Genomic DNA, 19,530 nt, shown 5'->3' on the forward strand with positions numbered 1-19,530 from the left:
AGTGGCACCACAGTGGAGAGAGTGGAGAGCATAAAGTTCGTCGGTGTGCAAATTAGACAGTCTCACCTGGTCCAGGAACACCACTGGGACCGTCAAACGGGCCCATCAGCGACTGCACTTCCTGAGGAAACTAAAACAGGCCTCACTCCCCACCAACATATAAAGGGGGGTGTGCAGAGGAGGGGGGTGTGTGGGGGCGGTGTGTGTGTGTGTGTGTGGGGGGGGGGGCAGGGAGAATGTAGGAGGGGGAGGGGTGAGGGTGGAATGGAGGGGGGCATGTGTGTGGGCAGGGGATGGTGTGTAGGTGGGGGAATGTGGGCAGGGTGTGTGGGCAGGGAGGGGTGTGGGGGCGGGGATTACAAATATTTAATGTGAACTAAGTGCACGCAGTGCATATCACAAGCGTGAAGCTCAAAGACCCTTGCGGCCGGGGTCCAGGGCCCACTTAAGGGCCCTGGAAGGTGTCGGGTTTAGATTCTCTCTCGTGCATTCTGTGCCTTATTTTGGAGTATTTTTGCACCAAATTTATAACCAAAATTTCAAAAATAATTTTGGTTGAGTCAAGGGTAATGAATGGTTGGAATTGGATGAGTGGGGTCATTGTTGTATACATTTAAAACAAATCAAGAATTAAAGCTGTCCTTGTTTTGATAATCAAGTTGTGCTGTAAAATGTTATGTAAAATGTTATAAAGGAGCATGCAAACACTGCAAATAAAATACTGTAAGTTTTTGCAGTAAATAAAACCTTTTTTTACAAAATGTTTTTTGTGTTGATTTGATTGCCTATTACTGTTTGACTGTGTTAGTGTGTGCACATGATGCAAAATGAAAGTCGCAAACTATGAAATGCATATTTTTCAGTTTTGTTATCAAGGAAAATAAAGCAGTTCCAATTGTTTGATATTATTCATTTGGAGGAGAAAATATGTTGCTCTAAATCCTACCTTAATTTTGCAATCTCACTAAAGATAATCCCCTTTTCCCTCTCCTCCTTCCCCTTCCCTGTCCCTCTCTCTCCCACCCTCCCCTCCCTATCTCTCTCCTGTCTCAACCCCCTTTTCTCCCTCTCACATGCGCTCTCTCTCTCTCTCCCACGCAACAAGGCTCCGACTCCACACCGCAGACACTGCAGTCACCCCGGCACGGAGATACAGGCACTCCCGCAACGTAATATTCCACTACTTACCTGGATTAGACACCTAGAATCTGTAGTAGACATGAGGCATCGAGGTGATTGTGTGGAGTGCAAATGGAGATCTGAACCCGCCCGGGTTTTTTCTTGGGATTTTTTTACTCTGGGAAAAAAAACACCTTGGCCGGAGGCCCCCTAGATTTTGAGGACCTAGGCTTCAGCCCATGAGGCCTATAGGTAAATCCGGCCCTGCCGAGGCCCCCCTAGATCTCGGGGCCCTAAGCTTAAGCTTGTGAAGCTTATATGGAAATCCGGCCCTGGGTCGGATGAAGTTGGGATGAAGCTGTTCCTGAATGAAGCAAATGAACCTGGGCATTATAGTTTTCAGATACCATGCCTTCTTCCTGAGGGCAAGAGTGAAATGAGAACATGACCAGGGTGGTGAGGACCCTTTATGATTAAGGATGCCTTTTTCAAGCACCCCCTCCTGTAGATCCCTTCGATGGTGGCGAATTCAGCACCCATGATGGACTGAGCAATGTTCACCACTTTCTGAAATCTCCTTCTTACTGTGCCTTCAAATTGCCGAACCAGGCCGTGATGCAACCAGTCAGTATGCTCTCTACCCTACCCTTGTCGAAGTTCAAGAGAATGTTCAGCGACATACCTAATCTCCTCAATCTTCTGGAGGTGTTGATGTGCTTTCTTTATGATTACATCACTATGCTGAGTCCAGGACAGATCTCCTGAAATATGCACGACCAGGAACCTGAAGGTATTGACTCTCTCCACAACCGACCCGTTAATGAAGACAGGTTTTTGGGATCCTTGGCCTTCCTCTTATTAAGTCAACAATGACATTGAGAGCAAGGTTGTTGTTGGAGCACCTTTTAATTAGATGATTGATCTTCCTCCTATACTCTGACTCATTATTATCCATTATGTGGAACTGTATCCGGCTACACAGTCATGGGGATAGAGTGATTTGAGCATGGGGGCTGAGCACACAGCCTTCAAGTGCCCCTATGCTAATGGTTGCCAATTTGTTCTGATTGTTTTCTGTTGATGAAGAAGTCAAGGATCCAGTTGCAAAACGATGCACAGAGACCCAGTTTCCAGCGACTACTTTAAGGAAAATTACTCTGCAACAGTTTATCTTCACTTAATTTTTTGATGGAGCAACACGGCGGTCTCTAAATTTAAACTCCTGTTAAGCAAATGATACAAAGAGATTACAGGCCAGAAATCTGTGCCACCTGGAAGGACAGTTTATCTGGCATTCATTTTGCTCCAATGCCTCATTTGGTAACATGTTGCTATTCCTAATGCAAGATCCTGTAACCTCATACTGCCCATTTAAAAAAGCTTAAAAGAATAAATCCAGGAAACCAGTGACCAGTTGGCTTAATGTCAGTTGCAATAAATATTAGGGATTCTTTATACAAAGGTGTAAAGGAAAGACACTGGGTGAAACAAAAATGAAAATGCTTAAAATATGAAGATGCTGTTTTAATGAACATTACTGAATTCATTGAAAATATTATGGCAGGAGTGTTTGTTTGATCTTCAACAGGGTTTCGGATAGCTGGACATAGAACAGTACTTCACAAACAGGCCTTTCACTTCACCTACAATGTCTGTGCCGAACAAAATGTCAAGATAAATTAATCTCCTGCATATCCTTATGCCAATCTAAACGCCTTTTAAACGCCATTATCGTATCAGCCTCCACCACCACCCCTGACATTATGACCTCTAGTCATTGATATTTCCACCATGAGAAAAAGGTTCTGAATGTCTATCTTATCGATTTATATAATCTAAATTTATCCAGAAAATCTAAGAAATCTAAGAAAATAATCTAAGTTTATCCAGTCCTCTCCTTTGTGCTAAATCGCTCTAATTCAGACTGCAATCTGGTAAATCTCTTCTGCATCCTCTGCAAATCCTCCACATTTTTCCTGCACTGGGGTGACAAAAACTGCATAATTTACTCCAAATGCAGCTTAACCAAAGCTTTATAAAAGCTGCAACGTGACTTCCTTATTCTTACACGTGTTGCCACTTTCAGGGAGCTATGGATTTGTACAAGATCCCTCTGTACATGTTGTTGAGGATCCTGCCATTTACTGTATACTTTTTCTTTACATTTAACCTCCCAAAGAGCAATACCTCACACGTGTTTCGATTAAACTCTATTTGCCATTTGTCCACCCATCTATGTAACTGATTTTGCTGCATCATTTATCAGCCTTCATCACTGTCTGCAACTCCACCAGTTTTGGTGTTGTCTGCAAATTGACTGACTGATCCATCTACATTTACATCCAAGAAATGTATACAAAAACAGCAGAGATCTCAACATAGATCCCTGTGTAATATCACTGGTCACAGACGTGCAGTCCGAATAACACCCTTCCACCACTACCCTCTATCTTGCCTGGATAAGCCAGTTTGCAGCCAGATTATCACATCACCATGGATCCCATGCACCTCAACCTTCCAGATTAGCAGACCATGAAGAATTTTATCAAATGTCTCACGCCATCTACTGCCCTGCCCTCAATTACTTCCATCACCTCCTCGTCATAGTAACATGTAACTTGCTGCAGCACTATACAGATATTCATTAATTATCTGTCTGTCTGTCTGTCTGTCTCTCTCTGTGTGGTGTGGGGTTCATGTGTGTGTGGGGGGGTTAATGTGTGTGGAGGGGGTTAGTGTGTGTGGGGGGGGGGCGGTATTGTTTGTGTGGGGGCGGGGGGGGGGTAGTGTGTGTGTGGGGGAAGGAATAGGGGAGAGGTTTCATTTCCATACATTTTTTTTTTGTGGGGGAGGGTTTCACGTGGGAAGGATTGATTGGCGTTTTACAAAAAAATATTCCAGGACTTTCCTCCGACGCCACCCCCAACCCCACAAGTCCATTCATTGGCTCCGGAGAATGCAGACGCCGCCCCGCAACCTTTTACAAAAAAGCATTCCTGAACTTTCCTCCGGTTCCGCCCCTGGGTGAGTGGTGGATTATTGCATTGGTGGAAAGGGGCCCAACGGGTCCCATTTGGGCTGGTATATTTCCTACAACTCTCACTTGTTTGTTTGTGTAGCACTACAATTTTTGGTCCACCTTACTCACCATTGCCCTGCGATGTGTAGTACTACGTTTCATTCAGATTTATGTTATATTTTACAAGTTATTGACATTTGAAAATTTACAGAAAACTCTTTTCAAACCATTTTTCCACTTGCCCTGCCCGTCAGCCACCTTCGACATCACAATGGGATCCCAAATTTCATTTACATAAAAAATCACGATTTTCCTTGACATATTCAAAAAAAAGTCTGTTTTAATCAAATTCTTCCATGTTCTTTAACAGCTAACGTTGTGTTTAGGTTATTTTAAAGAAAAACGCGACTTTCACTGGGAATTTTATTTTTTTTAAAACATCGCGATTTTCATTGTGGTGGGGCGGGATAGGGGGGGGGTGAGGAGTGGGGGAGCAGGGGGATAGAGGGAGAGGAGGGGTGTAGGGAGGGGATAGGGAGGGTATAGAGGGAGAGGAGGGGGTGGGGGAGGTAGGGAGCGGGGGATGGACAATAGGTGCTGGACTAGGCCCATTGGCCCCTCGAGCCAGCACAGCCATTCAATGTGATCATGGCTGATCATCTACATCAGTACCCCGTTCCTGCCTTCTCCCCATATCCCTTGATTCCGCTCTCTTTAAGAGCTCTGTCTAGCTCTCTCTTGAAAGCATCCAGAGAACCAGCCTCCACCGCCCTCTGAGGCAGAGAATTACACAGGTTTTTTCTCATCTCCATTCTAAATGGCTTACCCCTTATTCTTAAACTGTGGCCCCTGGGTCTGGACTCCCCCAACATCGGGAACATGTTTCCTGCCTCTAGCGTGTTTCAATACGATCCCCTCCCACCCTTCTAAATTACAGACTATACAAGCTCTGCTGCTCCATTCTATCAGCATATGACTGTCCAGCCATCCCTGGAGTTAACATCGTGAACCTATGCTGCATTCCCTCAATAGCAAGAATGTCCTTCCTCAAATTTGGAGACCAAAACTGACACAATACTCCAGGTGTGATCTCAGCAGGGCCCTGTACAACTGCAGAAGGACCTCTTTGCTCCTATACTCAACTCCTCTTGTTATGAAGGCCAACATGCCATTGGCTTTCTTCATTGCCTGCTGTACCTGCATGCTTACTTTCAGTGACTGAAGGACAAGGACACCCAGATCTCGTTGTACTTCCTCTTTTCCTAACTTGACGCCATTTAGATAATAATCTGTCTTCCTGTTCTTGCCACCAAAGTGGATAACCTCACATTTATCCACATTAAACTGCATCTGCCATGCATCTGCCTACTCACACAACCTGTACAAGTCACCCTGCATCCTCGTAGAGGGAGAGGAAGGCAGTGGGGGAGATGAGGAGGGAGATTAGGGGGGTGGGATAGGGGGAGGTGAGGAGTCGAGGAGCAGGGGGATAGGAAGGGGGTAGGGAGGGGAGAGGAGTTATGGAGGGAGGGAGTGACTGAGGGTAGGGGAAAGAGAGGGAGGGAGAGGTGTGGGAGGGAGTGGGGGAGAGGAGGAGGAGGAGAGGGGAAATAAGAGGGAGGGTGGAGGAGGGGGAGGGTGTGCTGGGGAATGAGAGGAAATGGAGGGGGGATAGGGGTATGAAGAGGGATGGTGAAGTAAAGGAGAAGGAGGGGGAAGATGGAGGAGGGGAGGGAGGGGTGTGGGGAGGAAGCAGAGGAGGGTTGGTGGAGGGTGGTGAAAGGGAGGATAATGGAGGAAGGGACTAGGGGACTGAAGAGGGAGAATGAGATACGTTCACATTAATCTTATATTTTACTGGTTATTGCCATTTTGAATTTTAATAACGTCGCAGTCGCGCTCCCACTTGCCGGCCACGTCTGCGCAGTTGGGAGAGGGTTGCCGTGACTCGCATCACAACGGGGATCTCTGGCGTCACAACGGGAATCTGCCAGCCGCACCTGCGCAGTTGGGGCATATGAGTCAGTGGTGGAATATTGCCTTGTGGGACCATTGTCCCGTGGTCTTTTTTGTCAAGTTTCATTCAGATTGATGTTATATTTTACAAGTTGTTGACATTTAAAAGTTTAAAAAAACCCACTTTGAGTAGAATAGCTGTGACTATGCTGTGAGAGTTTTCTGGCAGTTTCCAGCTATGATGTCATAATGGCATCTCACAGACCTCCAATCACAATGGGATCTCATTTACATATGCTGCTGTGAACATTCCGCCACCCGACAATGACATTTCAATGGGATCTCAGCTGCCAATGAACAGTTTTGGGATAAGCTCCAGCCAGTGCAATGAGTGGGCAGGGAAGGAGAAGAAATGTTATTTGAACATTGTGTTTAGTGGGGGAGTGCAAATAGTGAGAAGTGAGGGAGTGACTGAGGGTAGGGTCATCAGCAGCTTCCACCTCATTTAAATTTAAAAAAAATATATGTTTTAATCAGATTCTTGGGGAGAGCTTTCCTTTTATATAAAACAAATTCCAGAATTTTCCTTGTAGAGGGTGGGATGGGGGAGACGTCCACGTGCTGAGTTTCATTGTGTGGGGGGTGGGGGGGGGGGGGGGTGGAATAGGGGAGAGGATTCATTTTCAGTACAGGTGCACAACCTTTTATCCAAAAGCCTTGGGACCAGACACTTTTCGTAATTCAGAATTTTTCGGTTTTCGGAATGGAAGATTTTTAGCGTAGATTTTAACGGCTGGCTCAGTGGTAGAGTGCTCGGCTCGTATCCGCAAGGTCGCGAGTTTGCTCCTCGATCCCGGCAGTTACTCGATCGCGAGTTTGAGTTTTCAATGTAGTTTTTTCTTGCAGAATAGGAGAGAATAGGGAGGGTTAGGCTGGGATCATTCTCTGCGAGATGATCTTAGTGCGGGAGACAAGTGTAGGAGAGGTGTACTGACTGTGTGGGCAGAACTTTGGAAGTGATTGCCCACCATTCTCAAAAGCCGCTGTGTCTCCCTGTCCCTCCAACTCCAGAGGAATCCGCTCCCCGATGGGCCGCTACGGCGACAAGTGGCAGTTCGCCCACAGCCCGAGCTGCGCCCCCTCATCCGCAACCCGGGTTCCACTGGAGTTGGAGCGGGGCTGGGCTAGAGTTGTTGCTGGCTGTGAGTCTCTGGGATCTCCGTGCTTGCAGTGGGCCTGGGGGTCGGTGTCCCGATGAGGGGGCGCAACTCGGGCTGGGGGCGAACTGCCACTTGTCGCTGTAGCGGCGCATCGGGGAGCGGCTTCTGGTGGTCCTGACGTCTCTCAGCTCCTGTCCAGGGGGGTGGTCGGAGACGTCAGGACCAACAGGTAACCCGCTCCCCGATGCGCCGCTACAGCGACAAGTGGCAGTTCGCCCACAGCCCGAGCTGCGCCCCCTCATCCGCAACCCGGGTTCCTCTGGAGTTGGAGCGGGGCTGGGCTAGAGTTGCTGCTGGCTGTGAGTCTCTGGGATCTCCGTGCTTGCAGTCAGTGTCCCGTTGGTCCTGACGTCTCCAGTCAACCCCCCCTGGAATGGAGCTGAGACTGGGAACTGTACCGCCCTTGCCTCCTCCCTCTGCAACTGCAAACAACTCCACAGTTCCCAGTCTCAGCTCCTGTATAGGGGGGTGGCCGGAGACGTCACAGCCCGAGCCATCAGCTTCTGTCCCTACGGGGACAGCGGAGAGCGTGTTCCTCTGGAATTGGAACGGGGCTGGGCTACTGCTGGCTGTGGGTCTCTGGGATCTCCGTGCTTGCAGTGGGCCTGGGGGTCGGTGTCCCGTTGGTCCTGACGTCTCCGGTGACTGGCACTGGCTCGAACGTGAAGACAGTGCAAAGCCCCCGCGCCGGTGCAATGCGCGGGGAGCTGGAGAGGGGAGGGAAGGGGTCACACACATGGCCGGGAAGCAGAGGGGTGTAGGTGGGGTGAAACTGAAGGGAGCGACAATCTGCTGCTGCCTGCCCGCTTAGTTAAAAAGTTCCCACGCAAGACTCACGATACACCTGTATATCGTGAGTCTACCATGGGAACTTTTAAACTCAGCGGGCAGGCAGCAGCAGATTGTCAATTATTAACCCTCCCGCGCAATATACCCTCACCTTCTCTTTTATGAATGGGGATTTAGTTCCCCTTTCTTCGAGGACCGACCGGAGGTTCCGCTGTCACCTCTGCGGGCCGCCCTCGGTGAACGTTTTCAAGGACCTTTCTTCAAGGACTGAAAAAATGTCCGCTATTCGGAGGTTTTCGTTATTTGGATCTTCGGATAAAAGGTTGTGCACCTGTACTTTCCTTGTGGGGGATGGGTTTGGGAATCCAGTTAGAGAAAGATTCAGCATTGTGGCAGTTAGAGCTATGACATCATAATGGGACCTGCCCGTGAACAGTCTTCCAGCCACAATGGGATCAGCAGCTTCCACCTTAAGGGGGTAAAAACCCTGTCGGACGGTACGAGTTAATTCCAAGAGCTCTCCCGAGTTTGCCCTGATTTGAACTTGGAGATTTACGGCAATGGCCGTTCGTCGGTACTCGGGGCTCTCGTGGACATTTTTCAACATGTTGAAAAATCTTCACGAGTCTTCCCGAGCTTACCTGCCGTTAGCTCCGACATACTCCGCTACGTTCATTCTCCGTGCTCACCATGAGTTTGTTTTTTTTTTAACTCAGGAGAGCTGTTGGAATGAACTCGTACTGTGGGACAGGGCTTTAAGGAGGGAGTGAGATTTTAAAAAAATCCATTTTAATCAGATTCTTGGGGAGAGCTTTCCATTATAAAAACACAAATTTTTAAGAGTTAAGGAGTGTGGGATGGGGGGGGGGGGGGGGGGGGGGGGGGGGGGGGGGGGGGGGGGGGGGGGGGGGGGGGGGGGGGGGGGGGGGGGGGGGGGGGGGGGGGGGGGGGGGGGGGGGGGGGGGGGGGGGATTGTGGGGAGGGGAGGGTGGAATAGGGGAGAGGTTTCATTTCCAGAACTTTCTTTGTGGGATTGGGGGACGTCAGCGCCGATGTTGCCCCTCCCCCCCCACGTGGGGGTTTTCATTACGGGGGTGTGGGGGGAGGTGAGATAGGGGAGAGGATTCATTTCCAGCACTTTCCTTGTGGGGGGCTGGGATGGGGGGTTGGGGTTTTCACGTGGGAAGGGTTGTTTGGCGCTTTACAAAAAAAATTACTGAACTTTCACCAATCCTGCTCCCCACATGGGAAGGACTGATTGGCTCTGGGGAGTGCCGATGCTGCCCACAACGTCGAGTCCATTCATTTGCTCCGTGGAGCGCAGATGTCGCCCCCCAACGTTTTACAAAAATACCTTCCAAAACTTTCCTCCGATGCCGCCCCCGGGTGAGTGGTGCATTATTGCTTTGGGGGAACCGGGTCCCAACAGGTCCCACATGGGCTAGTATCCATCTATATTACTAAATCTCTGATCTTGACCGCATTTGGCCGACTGTGCTGCGATTTCCGCCACCTACGGCCATCATTTTTGGCCACCTCGCTCAGAGCCCCCCTCCGCCATATGAGTGTGGAGGATTTTTTCCGTCCATGAAAAATTAGAGAGATATTAATGTTTTTACAAAATTCCCCATTCTCCCTGCTGCCCCCGTTGGCGGCAGGGGAAGGGACTATAAAAACCAGGAAGGGTCGTGCCTCAGTCAGTCTCTACCAGACCAAGGAAGCGAGAGGGTCACAGCTCTCTGAGCTGCGAATAACACTGAACGCACGTCTACTCCACGGTGAGTCCCCTCGATACGGCTGTAAAGTGGCTGCAGCCCTTTTTGACGAGTTTGTGTTCACAAAATGAATTTTGGTTGTCGGGCGGCTGCAGCCCAATTGTTTGCCTCGCCTTTTTGATGAATTTGTGTTCACAAAATGAATATTGGTTGTCGGGTGTCTGCAGCCCAATTGTTTGTCTTGGCTTCGCTTTTTAAATCGTTGCAACGGTTGGATGCCTGCCCAAGCATCCATATGGCCCACAATGTCTATACTAGCCCTCTGGAAACCAGTACCTTCGGCCTTTAACACCTATACTAGTGCAACAGACAGCCCCCCCACTGACGAGCAGTATTGGAATTGGTGGTGAGGTGGAATGCCCCCTCCCCACTGGCGAGCAGTATTGGAAATGGTGGAGAGGTGGAACATTGCGTTGGTAACCAGCCCTCCCATGTGATGCTGGGACCCAACGGGTCCCACTTAGGCTAGTATATTACTAAAACTCTCACTTGTTTGTTTGTTTCTATCTATGCGTGTGTGCCCATGTGATCCTGGATTTACGCCAAAACTGTACACGATAGCGCTAAAATGTTTGCACAACCTTAATCACAATTGTTCTGTAGTTGTTTTGTGTCAAGTTTTGTTTAGATCGATGTAATATTTCACGTTATTGATGTTTTTAGATTTACAAACCCCCAATTAGAGAACATCTTCCCTGTGCTTACAGCTAAGACGTCACAATGGGATTGTAACCTTGCTCACAACATTGTTGCTATCAAAGTACACCGAATCCTGCTAGCTCCAAAAGGTGCAAAATTCATTTCTCTTAAAGTCACAGTACACTTAATTTTTTTAAAGTAAATGAGGGAGGGTGAATAAGGCGAAATGAGCAGCCCCTGCATAGCTGGGGGCTAGGGGTAAATGGTGGAATATTGAGTTGGGGGAATGGGTTGTGTTGGGGGAATGGGTGAGTGGTCAAATGTTGCGTTGGGAGAACGGGTTGCGTTGGGGGAACAGGTGAATGGTGGAATATTGCGTTGGGGGAATGGGTTGTGTTGGGGGACCAGACCTCCCGTGGGGGCTGTGGATAATCGGTCGAATCTTGCGTTGGGAGAGTGGGTTGCGTTGGTGGAACAGGTGAGCAGTGGAATATTGCTTTGGGGAACGGGTTGCGTTGGGAGACCAGGCCTCCTGTGTGACAGGGACCCAACGGGCCCCACTTATCTATCTATCTATCTATCTATCTATCTATCTATCTATCTATTAACATATAAAAGTCTGTGCCTGTCGCCTGTGGTCCGTCTGGCTGCCTTTCTGCCTTTTGATTCGTTTCCATCGTGTGATGTCACAATGCCCAATGCTCGCAGATGTCCAATCGCAATGCCCGATGCTCGCAGATGTCCAATCGCAATGCCCGATGCTCGCAGATGTCCAATAGGAATGGATCCATTTAAATGTACGGCTGCCGGCTGCATTTCTTCCTTTGATTCTCCCTCCCCACTCTTTCCCCTCTCTCCCCCAACCCCTCTCCCCCTCCCTCCCTCCTCCCCTACATCCCCATCCCCCCCTCCCCCACACATCTCTCTCCCCATCCCCCCTCTCACCCTTTCCCTCCCAAATCTGTCCCATTGCCCCCTCTTCCTCCTCTCCCCTACCTCCCCTCTTCTCACCCCCCCCTTCCCCCCGTTGTGGGGGGGGTGCTTAATGTGAGTTTGATGCCGCAGCCCCCCCCTCCCCCCCCCCCCCCCGCAAACGCCGTTGGGGAAACAGACCCAATGGGTCTGCACTTGGTCTAGTTATATATTAAAACTGTTTGCCTGCCGCCTGCCATCCGTCTGGCTGCCTTTTGATTTGTTCCATCGTGTGATGTCACAATGCCCAATACTCGCAGATGTCCAATCGGAATGGATCCATTTACATGGACGGCTGCCGGCCACCTTTCTTCCTTTGATTCCCTGCAACTCCGAAACCAGACGCAGAATCGAAGACATCTTTTCCATTTCGGTAGAGATTTCACTTTTCTTTCTAAGTATCTGCTCCTCATTAAATGTTGTCGTGTTCAAGTGCACATTTTTAATCAAATCCTTCTCCCCCCCCCACCAATATTTCAAAAATAAACTGGCTTCTCACCCATAGAAGCAGCCCCAGCCCCAGCCCCTGGTGAACGTTCCATTGTGTGATGTCACAATGCCCAATGTTCACATATGTCCAATCCGAATGGATTCATTTACATATGGTTTTGCAGGAGCCCCAGCCCCTGGTAAACGTTCCATCGTGTGATGTCACAATGCCCAATGCTCAAAGACATTGTTGCCATAGAGGGAGTACAGAGAAGGTTCACCAGATTGATTCCTGGGATGTCAGGACTTTCGTATGAAGAAAGACTGGATAGACTCAGCTTGTACTCGCTAGAATTTAGAAGATTGAGGGCGGATCCTATAGAAACGTACAAAGGGGTTGGACAGACTAGATGCAGGAAGATTGTTCCAGATGTTGGGGAAGTCCAGAACTAGGGGTCACAGTTTAAAGATAAGGGGGAAATCCTTTAGGACAGAGATGAGAAAAACATTTTTCACACAGAGAGTGGTGAATCTCTGGAATTCTCTGCCACAGAAGATAGTTGAGGTCAGTTCATTGGCTATATTTAAGAGGGAGTTAGATGTGGCCCTTGTGGCTAAAGGGATCAGGGGGTATGGACAGAAGGCAGGTACAGGATACTGAGTTGAATGATCAGCCATGATCATATTGAATGGTGGTGCAGGCTCGAAGGGCCGAATGGCCTACTCCTGCACTTAATTTCTATGTTTCTATGTTTCCCTCTCCTCCCCCCATCTCCCTCTCCCACCCATCCCTCTCTCCCCCACCCCCCTTCCCTCTCTGCGCCAACCCCTTCCCTCTGTCCACCCGCCCCATTCGTCCTACCCCTCTGTCCCTCTTCCATCACTCCCCCCTACCCCTCTCCTCCTCCCTCCCCACTCTTCCACCTCTCCCCCTTCCCCCTCCCTCCCCACTCTTTCCCCTCTCTCCCCCCACCCCTGTCCCACTCCCTCCCTCCTCCCCTCCCTCCCCATTCCCCCCTCCCTCACATCTCTCTCCATCCCCCTCTCTCACCCCCTACTCCGCTCTCCTTTCCCTCCCAAATCTGTCCCGTTTCCTCCTCCTCCTCTCCCCTCCCTCCCCTCTTCTCATCCCCCTCCCCCCACCTGTGTGTTTGGGGGGTGGTTAATGTGAGTGTGATGCTGCAGCCCCCCCTTCCCCACACAAACGCGGGTTGGGGAAACAGAACCAATGGGTCTGCACTTGGTCTAGTTATATATTAAAACTGTGTGCCTGCCGCCTGCCGTCCGGCTGCCTTTCTGCCTTTTGATTCGTTCCATCGTGTGATGTCACAATGCCCAATACTCGCAGATGTCCAATCGGAATGGATCCATTTACATGGATGGCTGCCGGCCGCCTTCTTCCTTTGATTCCCTGCAACTCCGAAACCAGACGCAGAATCGCCGAAATCTTTTCCATTTCGGTAGAGATTTCACTTTTCATTCTAAGTATCCGCTCCTCATTACATTTTGTCGTGTTTAAGTACACGTTTTTAATCAAATCCTCCCCCCACCCCCCAACATTTCAAAAATAAACTGGCTTCTCACCCATAGAAGCAGCCCCAGCCCCAGCCCCTGGTGAAGGTTTCCATTGTGTGATGTCACAATGCCCAATGTTCACAGATGTCCAATCGGAATGGATTCATTTACATATGCCTTTGCAGGAGCCCCAGCCCCTGGTGAACGTTCCATCGTGTGATGTCACAATGCCCAATGCTGAAAGACATTGTTGCCATAGAGGGAGGACAGAGAAGGTTCACCAGACTGATTCCTGGGATGTCAGGACTTTCATATGAAGAAAGACTGGATAGACTTGGCTTGTACTCGCTAGATTTTAGAAGATTGAGGGAGGATCTTATAGAAACTCCTGATTACATTTCGTCGTGTTTATGTACACATTTTTAATCAAATCCTTCTCCCCCCCCCCCCAACATATTCAAAAAATAAACTGGCTTCTCACCCATAGAAGCAGCCACAGCCCCAGCCCCTGGTGAACGTCCCATTGTGTGATGTCACAATGCCCAATGCTCAAAGACATTGTTGCCATAGAGGGAGTACAGAGAAGGTTCACCAGACTGATTCCTGGGATGTCAGGACTTTCATATGACGAAAGACTGGATAGACTCGGCTTGTACACGCTAGAATTTAGAAGATTGAGGGCGGATCTTATTGAAACGTACAAAATTCTTAAGGGGTTGGACAGGCTAAATGCAGGAAGATTGTTTAAAGATAAGTTTAAAGATAAGGGGGAAATCCTTTAGGACAGAGATGAGAAAAACATTTTTCACACAAAGAGTGGTGAATCTCTGGAATTCTCTGCCACAGAAGGTAGTTGAGGCCAGTTCATTGGCTATATTTAAGAGGGAGTTAGATGTGGCCCTTGTGGCTAAAGGGATCAGGGGGTATGGAGAGAAGGCAGGTACAGGATACTGAGTTGGATGATCAGCCACGATCATATTGAATGGTGGTGCAGGCTCGAAGGGCCGAATGGCCTACTCCTGCACTTAATTTCTATGTTTCTCTCTCCTCACCCCTCTCCCTCTCCCACCCATCCCTCTCTCTCCCCCACCCCCTTCCCTCTCTACCCCACCCCCCCCTTCCCTCTCTCCACCCCCGCACCCTTCCTCCTACCCCTCTGTCCCTCTTCCATCACTCCCCCTACCCCTCTCGTCTCTCCCTCCCCACTCTTCCACCCTTCCGCCTCCACTCTCCCTCCCCACTCTTTCCCCTCTCTCCCCCCACCCCTATCCCCCTCCCTCCCTCCTTCCCTCCCTCCCCACATCTCTCTCCCCATCCCCCTCTCTCACCCCCTACTCCGCTCTCCTTTCCCTCCCAAATCTGTCCTGTTTCCTCCTCCTCCTCTCTCCTCCCTCCCCTCATCTCATCCCCCTCCCCCCACCTGTGTGTTTGGGGGGTGGTTAATGTGAGTTTGATGCCGCAGCCCACCCCCCCCCCCCCCCCCCCCCCCCAAACGCCGTTGGGGAAACAGACCCAACGGGTCTGCACTTGGTCTAGTTGACATTTAAAAACTTACAAAAACCCCACTTTGAGAAGGATTTCTTCAAATCTGCACTGGCAGTTTAGAAGTTATCAGCTATGATGTCACAATGTCCTACCGACTACAATGTTGCAATCCCAGAACACTGAGTCCTTCACTGCAAATGTACTTCAGGGAAAGAATCTACCAGCCTAACCCAGCACAGCAAAGTACAATGATTAGATTTGGAGAACAAAGGGAAAGAATTTGCCAGCCAAACCCAGCACAGCAAAGTTTAATGATTAGATTTGGATAACAAAACATGGCACCTACATCACATTAAATCTTAGAGCAATTGCATTTTTTAAAAAAATATATTTTATTAGAAGTAAGTACAATAGAGTGGTACCTTTTTACAGGTGCCTAATATATGTTAACAGAATACATTCCCTGTATAACTTCATTTTTAATTTTTTTAAAGAGAGAAATAAGAAAAAAAAAGGGGGGAGATAGTAAGGAATAAGGAAAAGTGTAGTGTGTGTAGATAAAAAAGAAAAAGAGATAGTGAGGAAAAGAGATAAGCGAGAAAAGAGAGCAGGAGGGAGATTATCAAATAGACGCAAGGAGATGCGTTTTTATATTGTTGATCATCCTTCACCCATACCTGAAACTTTTAATTTTTACAATACTTTTGCACCACATGAATCCAAGAAATCAATAAATGGAGACCAACTCGTTAAGAATTGGTCCTGTTTATCTGTTAGGAGGAGTCACATTTCTTCCAGGTGTGCTGTGTCCAACATATTGCTAATCCACATTTTAAGCGTTGGTATAGTAGCATTTTTCCAAAATTTAAGTATGTTTTTTTGCTGTTATTAACCCTTAATTAAAAAATAAGTTTTGGGATGTGTTTAATTTGTTCCAGTCTCCCATTACTCCAAATATAATCTTTTCAGTATTAGGTTCCAATTTTATCTTAAATAGCTTTGTGAATATATCAAAAATATCACACCAAAATTTATGAAGTTTTGTGCAAGAAACAAAAGAATGTGTAATATTGGCATTTTGAGAAAGACATTTATCACAGATGGGAGAGATATGTGGGGAAAAATTTATTCAACCTCACAAACCTTGCATTTTTAAAGTTTAAAATGAGGGAGGGTGAAAAAATGAGCCGACCTGCAAAGTTAGGGGCGATGGGTGAGCGGTCGAATATTGCGTTGGGGGAGTGAGTTGCATTGGGGTCCAGGCCTCCTGTCCAGGCCCCACTTGGTCTTGAATATATTACTAAAACTATCATCTTGTTTGTGATTCTGTGTGCATGCATGCGTGATTCCAGAACTACGCCAAAACGGTACACGATAGCGCTACAATTTTTGGACCACATTACTCACAATTGTTTTGTGGTAAGTTTTTATCAAGTTTTGTTCAGATTAATGTTATATTTTATAAGTTATTCACATTTTTAATTTTACAAAACCCCACTTTGATGACTTGAGGTTGAAGTGGCAGTTACAGCTATGAAGTTGCAGTGGCAGTTACAGCTATGATGTGACAATGGGATCTTATTTACTGCCCCTCAATTGCTGGCTGTGCCCACTATAATGTTGCAAATCCCAATGCACTGAGTCCTGGCAGCAAAGGCAATTTGATTTTTTTTTCCTGCCAGCAAGTGCAATTAAGTTTAAAAGAGGGAGGGTGAATAAGGGGAAATGAGCCGTCCCTGCGCAGTTGGTGGCTATGGGTGAGTGGTGGAATATTGCATTGGTGAACGGGATGCGTTGGGGGAACGGGTGAGTGGTGGAATATTACATTGGGAAACGGGTTGTGTTGGGGGACCAAGCCTCCCGTGGGGGCTATGAGTGAGTGGTCGAATATTGCGTTGGGGGAACGGGTTGCGTTGAGGGACCAGGCCTCCCGTGTGACACGGACCCAACGGGTCCCACTTGGTCTAGTTAACTTAAATTCAATTATGATACATTTAACTGTGACTGTACCACTCCTTAACCAGATAACTACAAATTATACAATCAGGTTGTCCTTAACAATACTGTCCAGTAGTTTCAACAGCAGGAATAATTGTAATCTTAAACTATTCAGTATTACCTATGGAATGTACCATATTTTCACTCAGCCTCCAGGACAGTGGAACAAGAGTTTGTGTCACAATTTTGTTCTGGAGCATCTTACAGTAATCATAATTTTCACTAGGTATTATGTAACCATGGTTTCACGCCATTTAATTTATCAATTAAAAATGTAAAGAGAAGTCATCATTGAAATATAAAAAACTTCAAATTAATGGCACTAAAAAAGTTTATCATAACAATAATCCAATGGGATTTCATTCTTCATACTCTTTCATTCACCACACAAAATCCCCAAATCACAATTTAGATATTATTTCACAAGCACCAGGTAAGGCACTGAAAAATCTCCATGCTAAAAATACACACCCATTTCATAGAAACATAGAAACATAGAAATTAGGCGCAGGAGTAGGCCATTCGGCCTTTCGAGCCTGCACCGCCATTCAATATGATCTTGGCTGATCATCCAACTCAGTATCCCGCACCTGCCTTCTCTCCATACCCTCTGATCCCCTTAGCCACAAGGGCCACATCTAACTCCCTCTTAAATATAGCCAATGAACTGGCCTCGACTACCCTCTGTGGAAGAGAGTTCCAGCAATTCACCACTCTCTGTGTGAAAAAAGCTCTTCTCATCTCAGTTTTAAAGGATTTCCCCCATTATCCTTAAGCTGTGACCCCTTGTCCTGGACTTCCCTAACATCGGGAACAATGTTCCTGCATTTAGCCTGTCCAACCCGTTAAGAATTTTGTAAGTTTCTATCAGATCCCCTCTCAATCTTCTAAATTCTAGAGAGTATAAACCAAGTCTATCCAGTCTTTCTTCATAAGACAGCCCTGACATCCCAGGAATCAGTCTGGTGAACCTTCTCTGCACTCCCTCTATGGCAATAATGTCCTTCCTCAGATTTGGAGACTAAAACTGTACGCAATACTCCAGGTGTGGTCTCACCAAGACCATGTACAACTGCAGTAGAACCTCCCTGCTCCTATACTAAAATCCTTTTGCTATGAAAGCTAACTTACCATTCGCTTTCTTCACTGCCTGCTGCACCTGCATGCCTATTTTCAACGACTGGTGTACCATGACACCCAGGTCTCGCTGCATCTCCTCTTTTCCTAGTCGGCCACCATTTAGATAATAGTCTGCTTTCCTGTTTTTGCCACCAAAATGGGTAACCTCCCATTTATCCATATTATACTGCATCTGCCAAATATTTGCCCACTCACCCAGCCTATTCAAGTCACCTTGCAGTCTCCTAGCATCCTCCTCACAGCTAACACTGCCCCCCAGCTTAGTGTCATCCGCAAACTTGGAGATATTGCCTTAAATTCCCTCATCCAGATCATTAATATATATTGTAAATAGCTGGGGTCCCAGCACTGAGCCTTGCGGTACCCCACTAGTCACTGCCTGCCATTGTGAAAAGGACCCGTTTACTCCTACTCTTTGCTTCCTGTTTGCCAGCCAGTTCTCTATCCACATCAATACTGAACCCAGCAATTTCCAAATTGCTCCGATACCTGAGTTCATGTCACAAAGGAATGACCCGAAAAGAACACACCATATTCTACACTGTGGCCAAATACATTACTTAACATCCTGCCATGATTTAAAGAGATCATTCAGAAATTCTTCAACTAGACACTTACAAACTGTTAAAGATCATAAAACAAAAATTGTTGACTAAAACATTATCTTAAAGTCCACTTAAGAATATTTTTATTTAATCAATGCCTTTCACTTTGCAAGTCCGCGAGCATTGCCACTTTCATTTCACTGCACATCTTGTATGTGTATGTGACAAATAAACTTGACTTGACTTGATTTGACTCTTGCAGTTTATACTTTCAAAACAATAATTGCTGAAATATTTACTCTCTAAGCTCACGCAATGACCTCAGCCACCAACCACACATCCAAAGATGTGAAAGTTCAGACAACTCAAGTTAGAACACAATACTGCCACAAACAAATTTCAGCACAATATTTACTGAGAATACTGATAAATGTATAAATGAAAGTAAATCAGTTACAATTTTCCAGAAAATACCTTATTCCCATCAAACCATTGCTTACTACAAAACAAATCAAGTAATCTCTCTCTATAAACATTCACAGTACAATGCAGTGTTTGTGCAAACCTCTAGCCACTCTGTACCATTAAGTAAATGCTGTTTCTTTCCTAGGTATTTGAAAGGATATTGGTATTTCAAGCATAGGAGAGTGAGAGAAACAAAAATGATTTCCAAAGCGGCCTGTCAGTGCACAATGCAATCAGGCATTTGATTTCTTGCAATACTTACCGAATCCCTCGGTTGCTGGGCTAAAATGGCGAAAGTAGCCAGTTGATGACAGAGGCATTTAGTGTGTGATGCTTGTGTGTGCACTGTTTCACAGCCCTGAGGGTCCCAGCTGCCAGGACCTGTATCCCTGCGATAAAAAAGGGGAGGAAGAAAGAAAGAAAGATGAGCCTGGCTTCCTTCTGTTAAAATAAGTCATGACCTA

The 19,530-nt window shown here is 47.3% G+C and overlaps 1 protein-coding gene across 5 annotated transcripts in view; it reads right to left on the reverse strand.

Moving 5' to 3' along the window:
• LOC129709656 (adhesion G protein-coupled receptor B2-like) overlaps positions 1-19,530 on the reverse strand; it is a 545,832-nt gene that overhangs the window by 137,453 nt on the left and 388,849 nt on the right. For all 5 annotated transcript variants that reach the window (XM_055656140.1, XM_055656141.1, XM_055656145.1 and 2 more), the window contains one exon: positions 19,329-19,455. In XM_055656140.1, the coding sequence (XP_055512115.1) occupies positions 19,329-19,455 (127 nt within the window). The remainder of the gene's footprint in view (positions 1-19,328; positions 19,456-19,530) is intronic.

This window comes from Leucoraja erinacea, chromosome 26, assembly GCF_028641065.1.
Source record: "Leucoraja erinacea ecotype New England chromosome 26, Leri_hhj_1, whole genome shotgun sequence".
Classification (NCBI taxonomy): Eukaryota; Metazoa; Chordata; class Chondrichthyes; order Rajiformes; family Rajidae; genus Leucoraja; species Leucoraja erinaceus.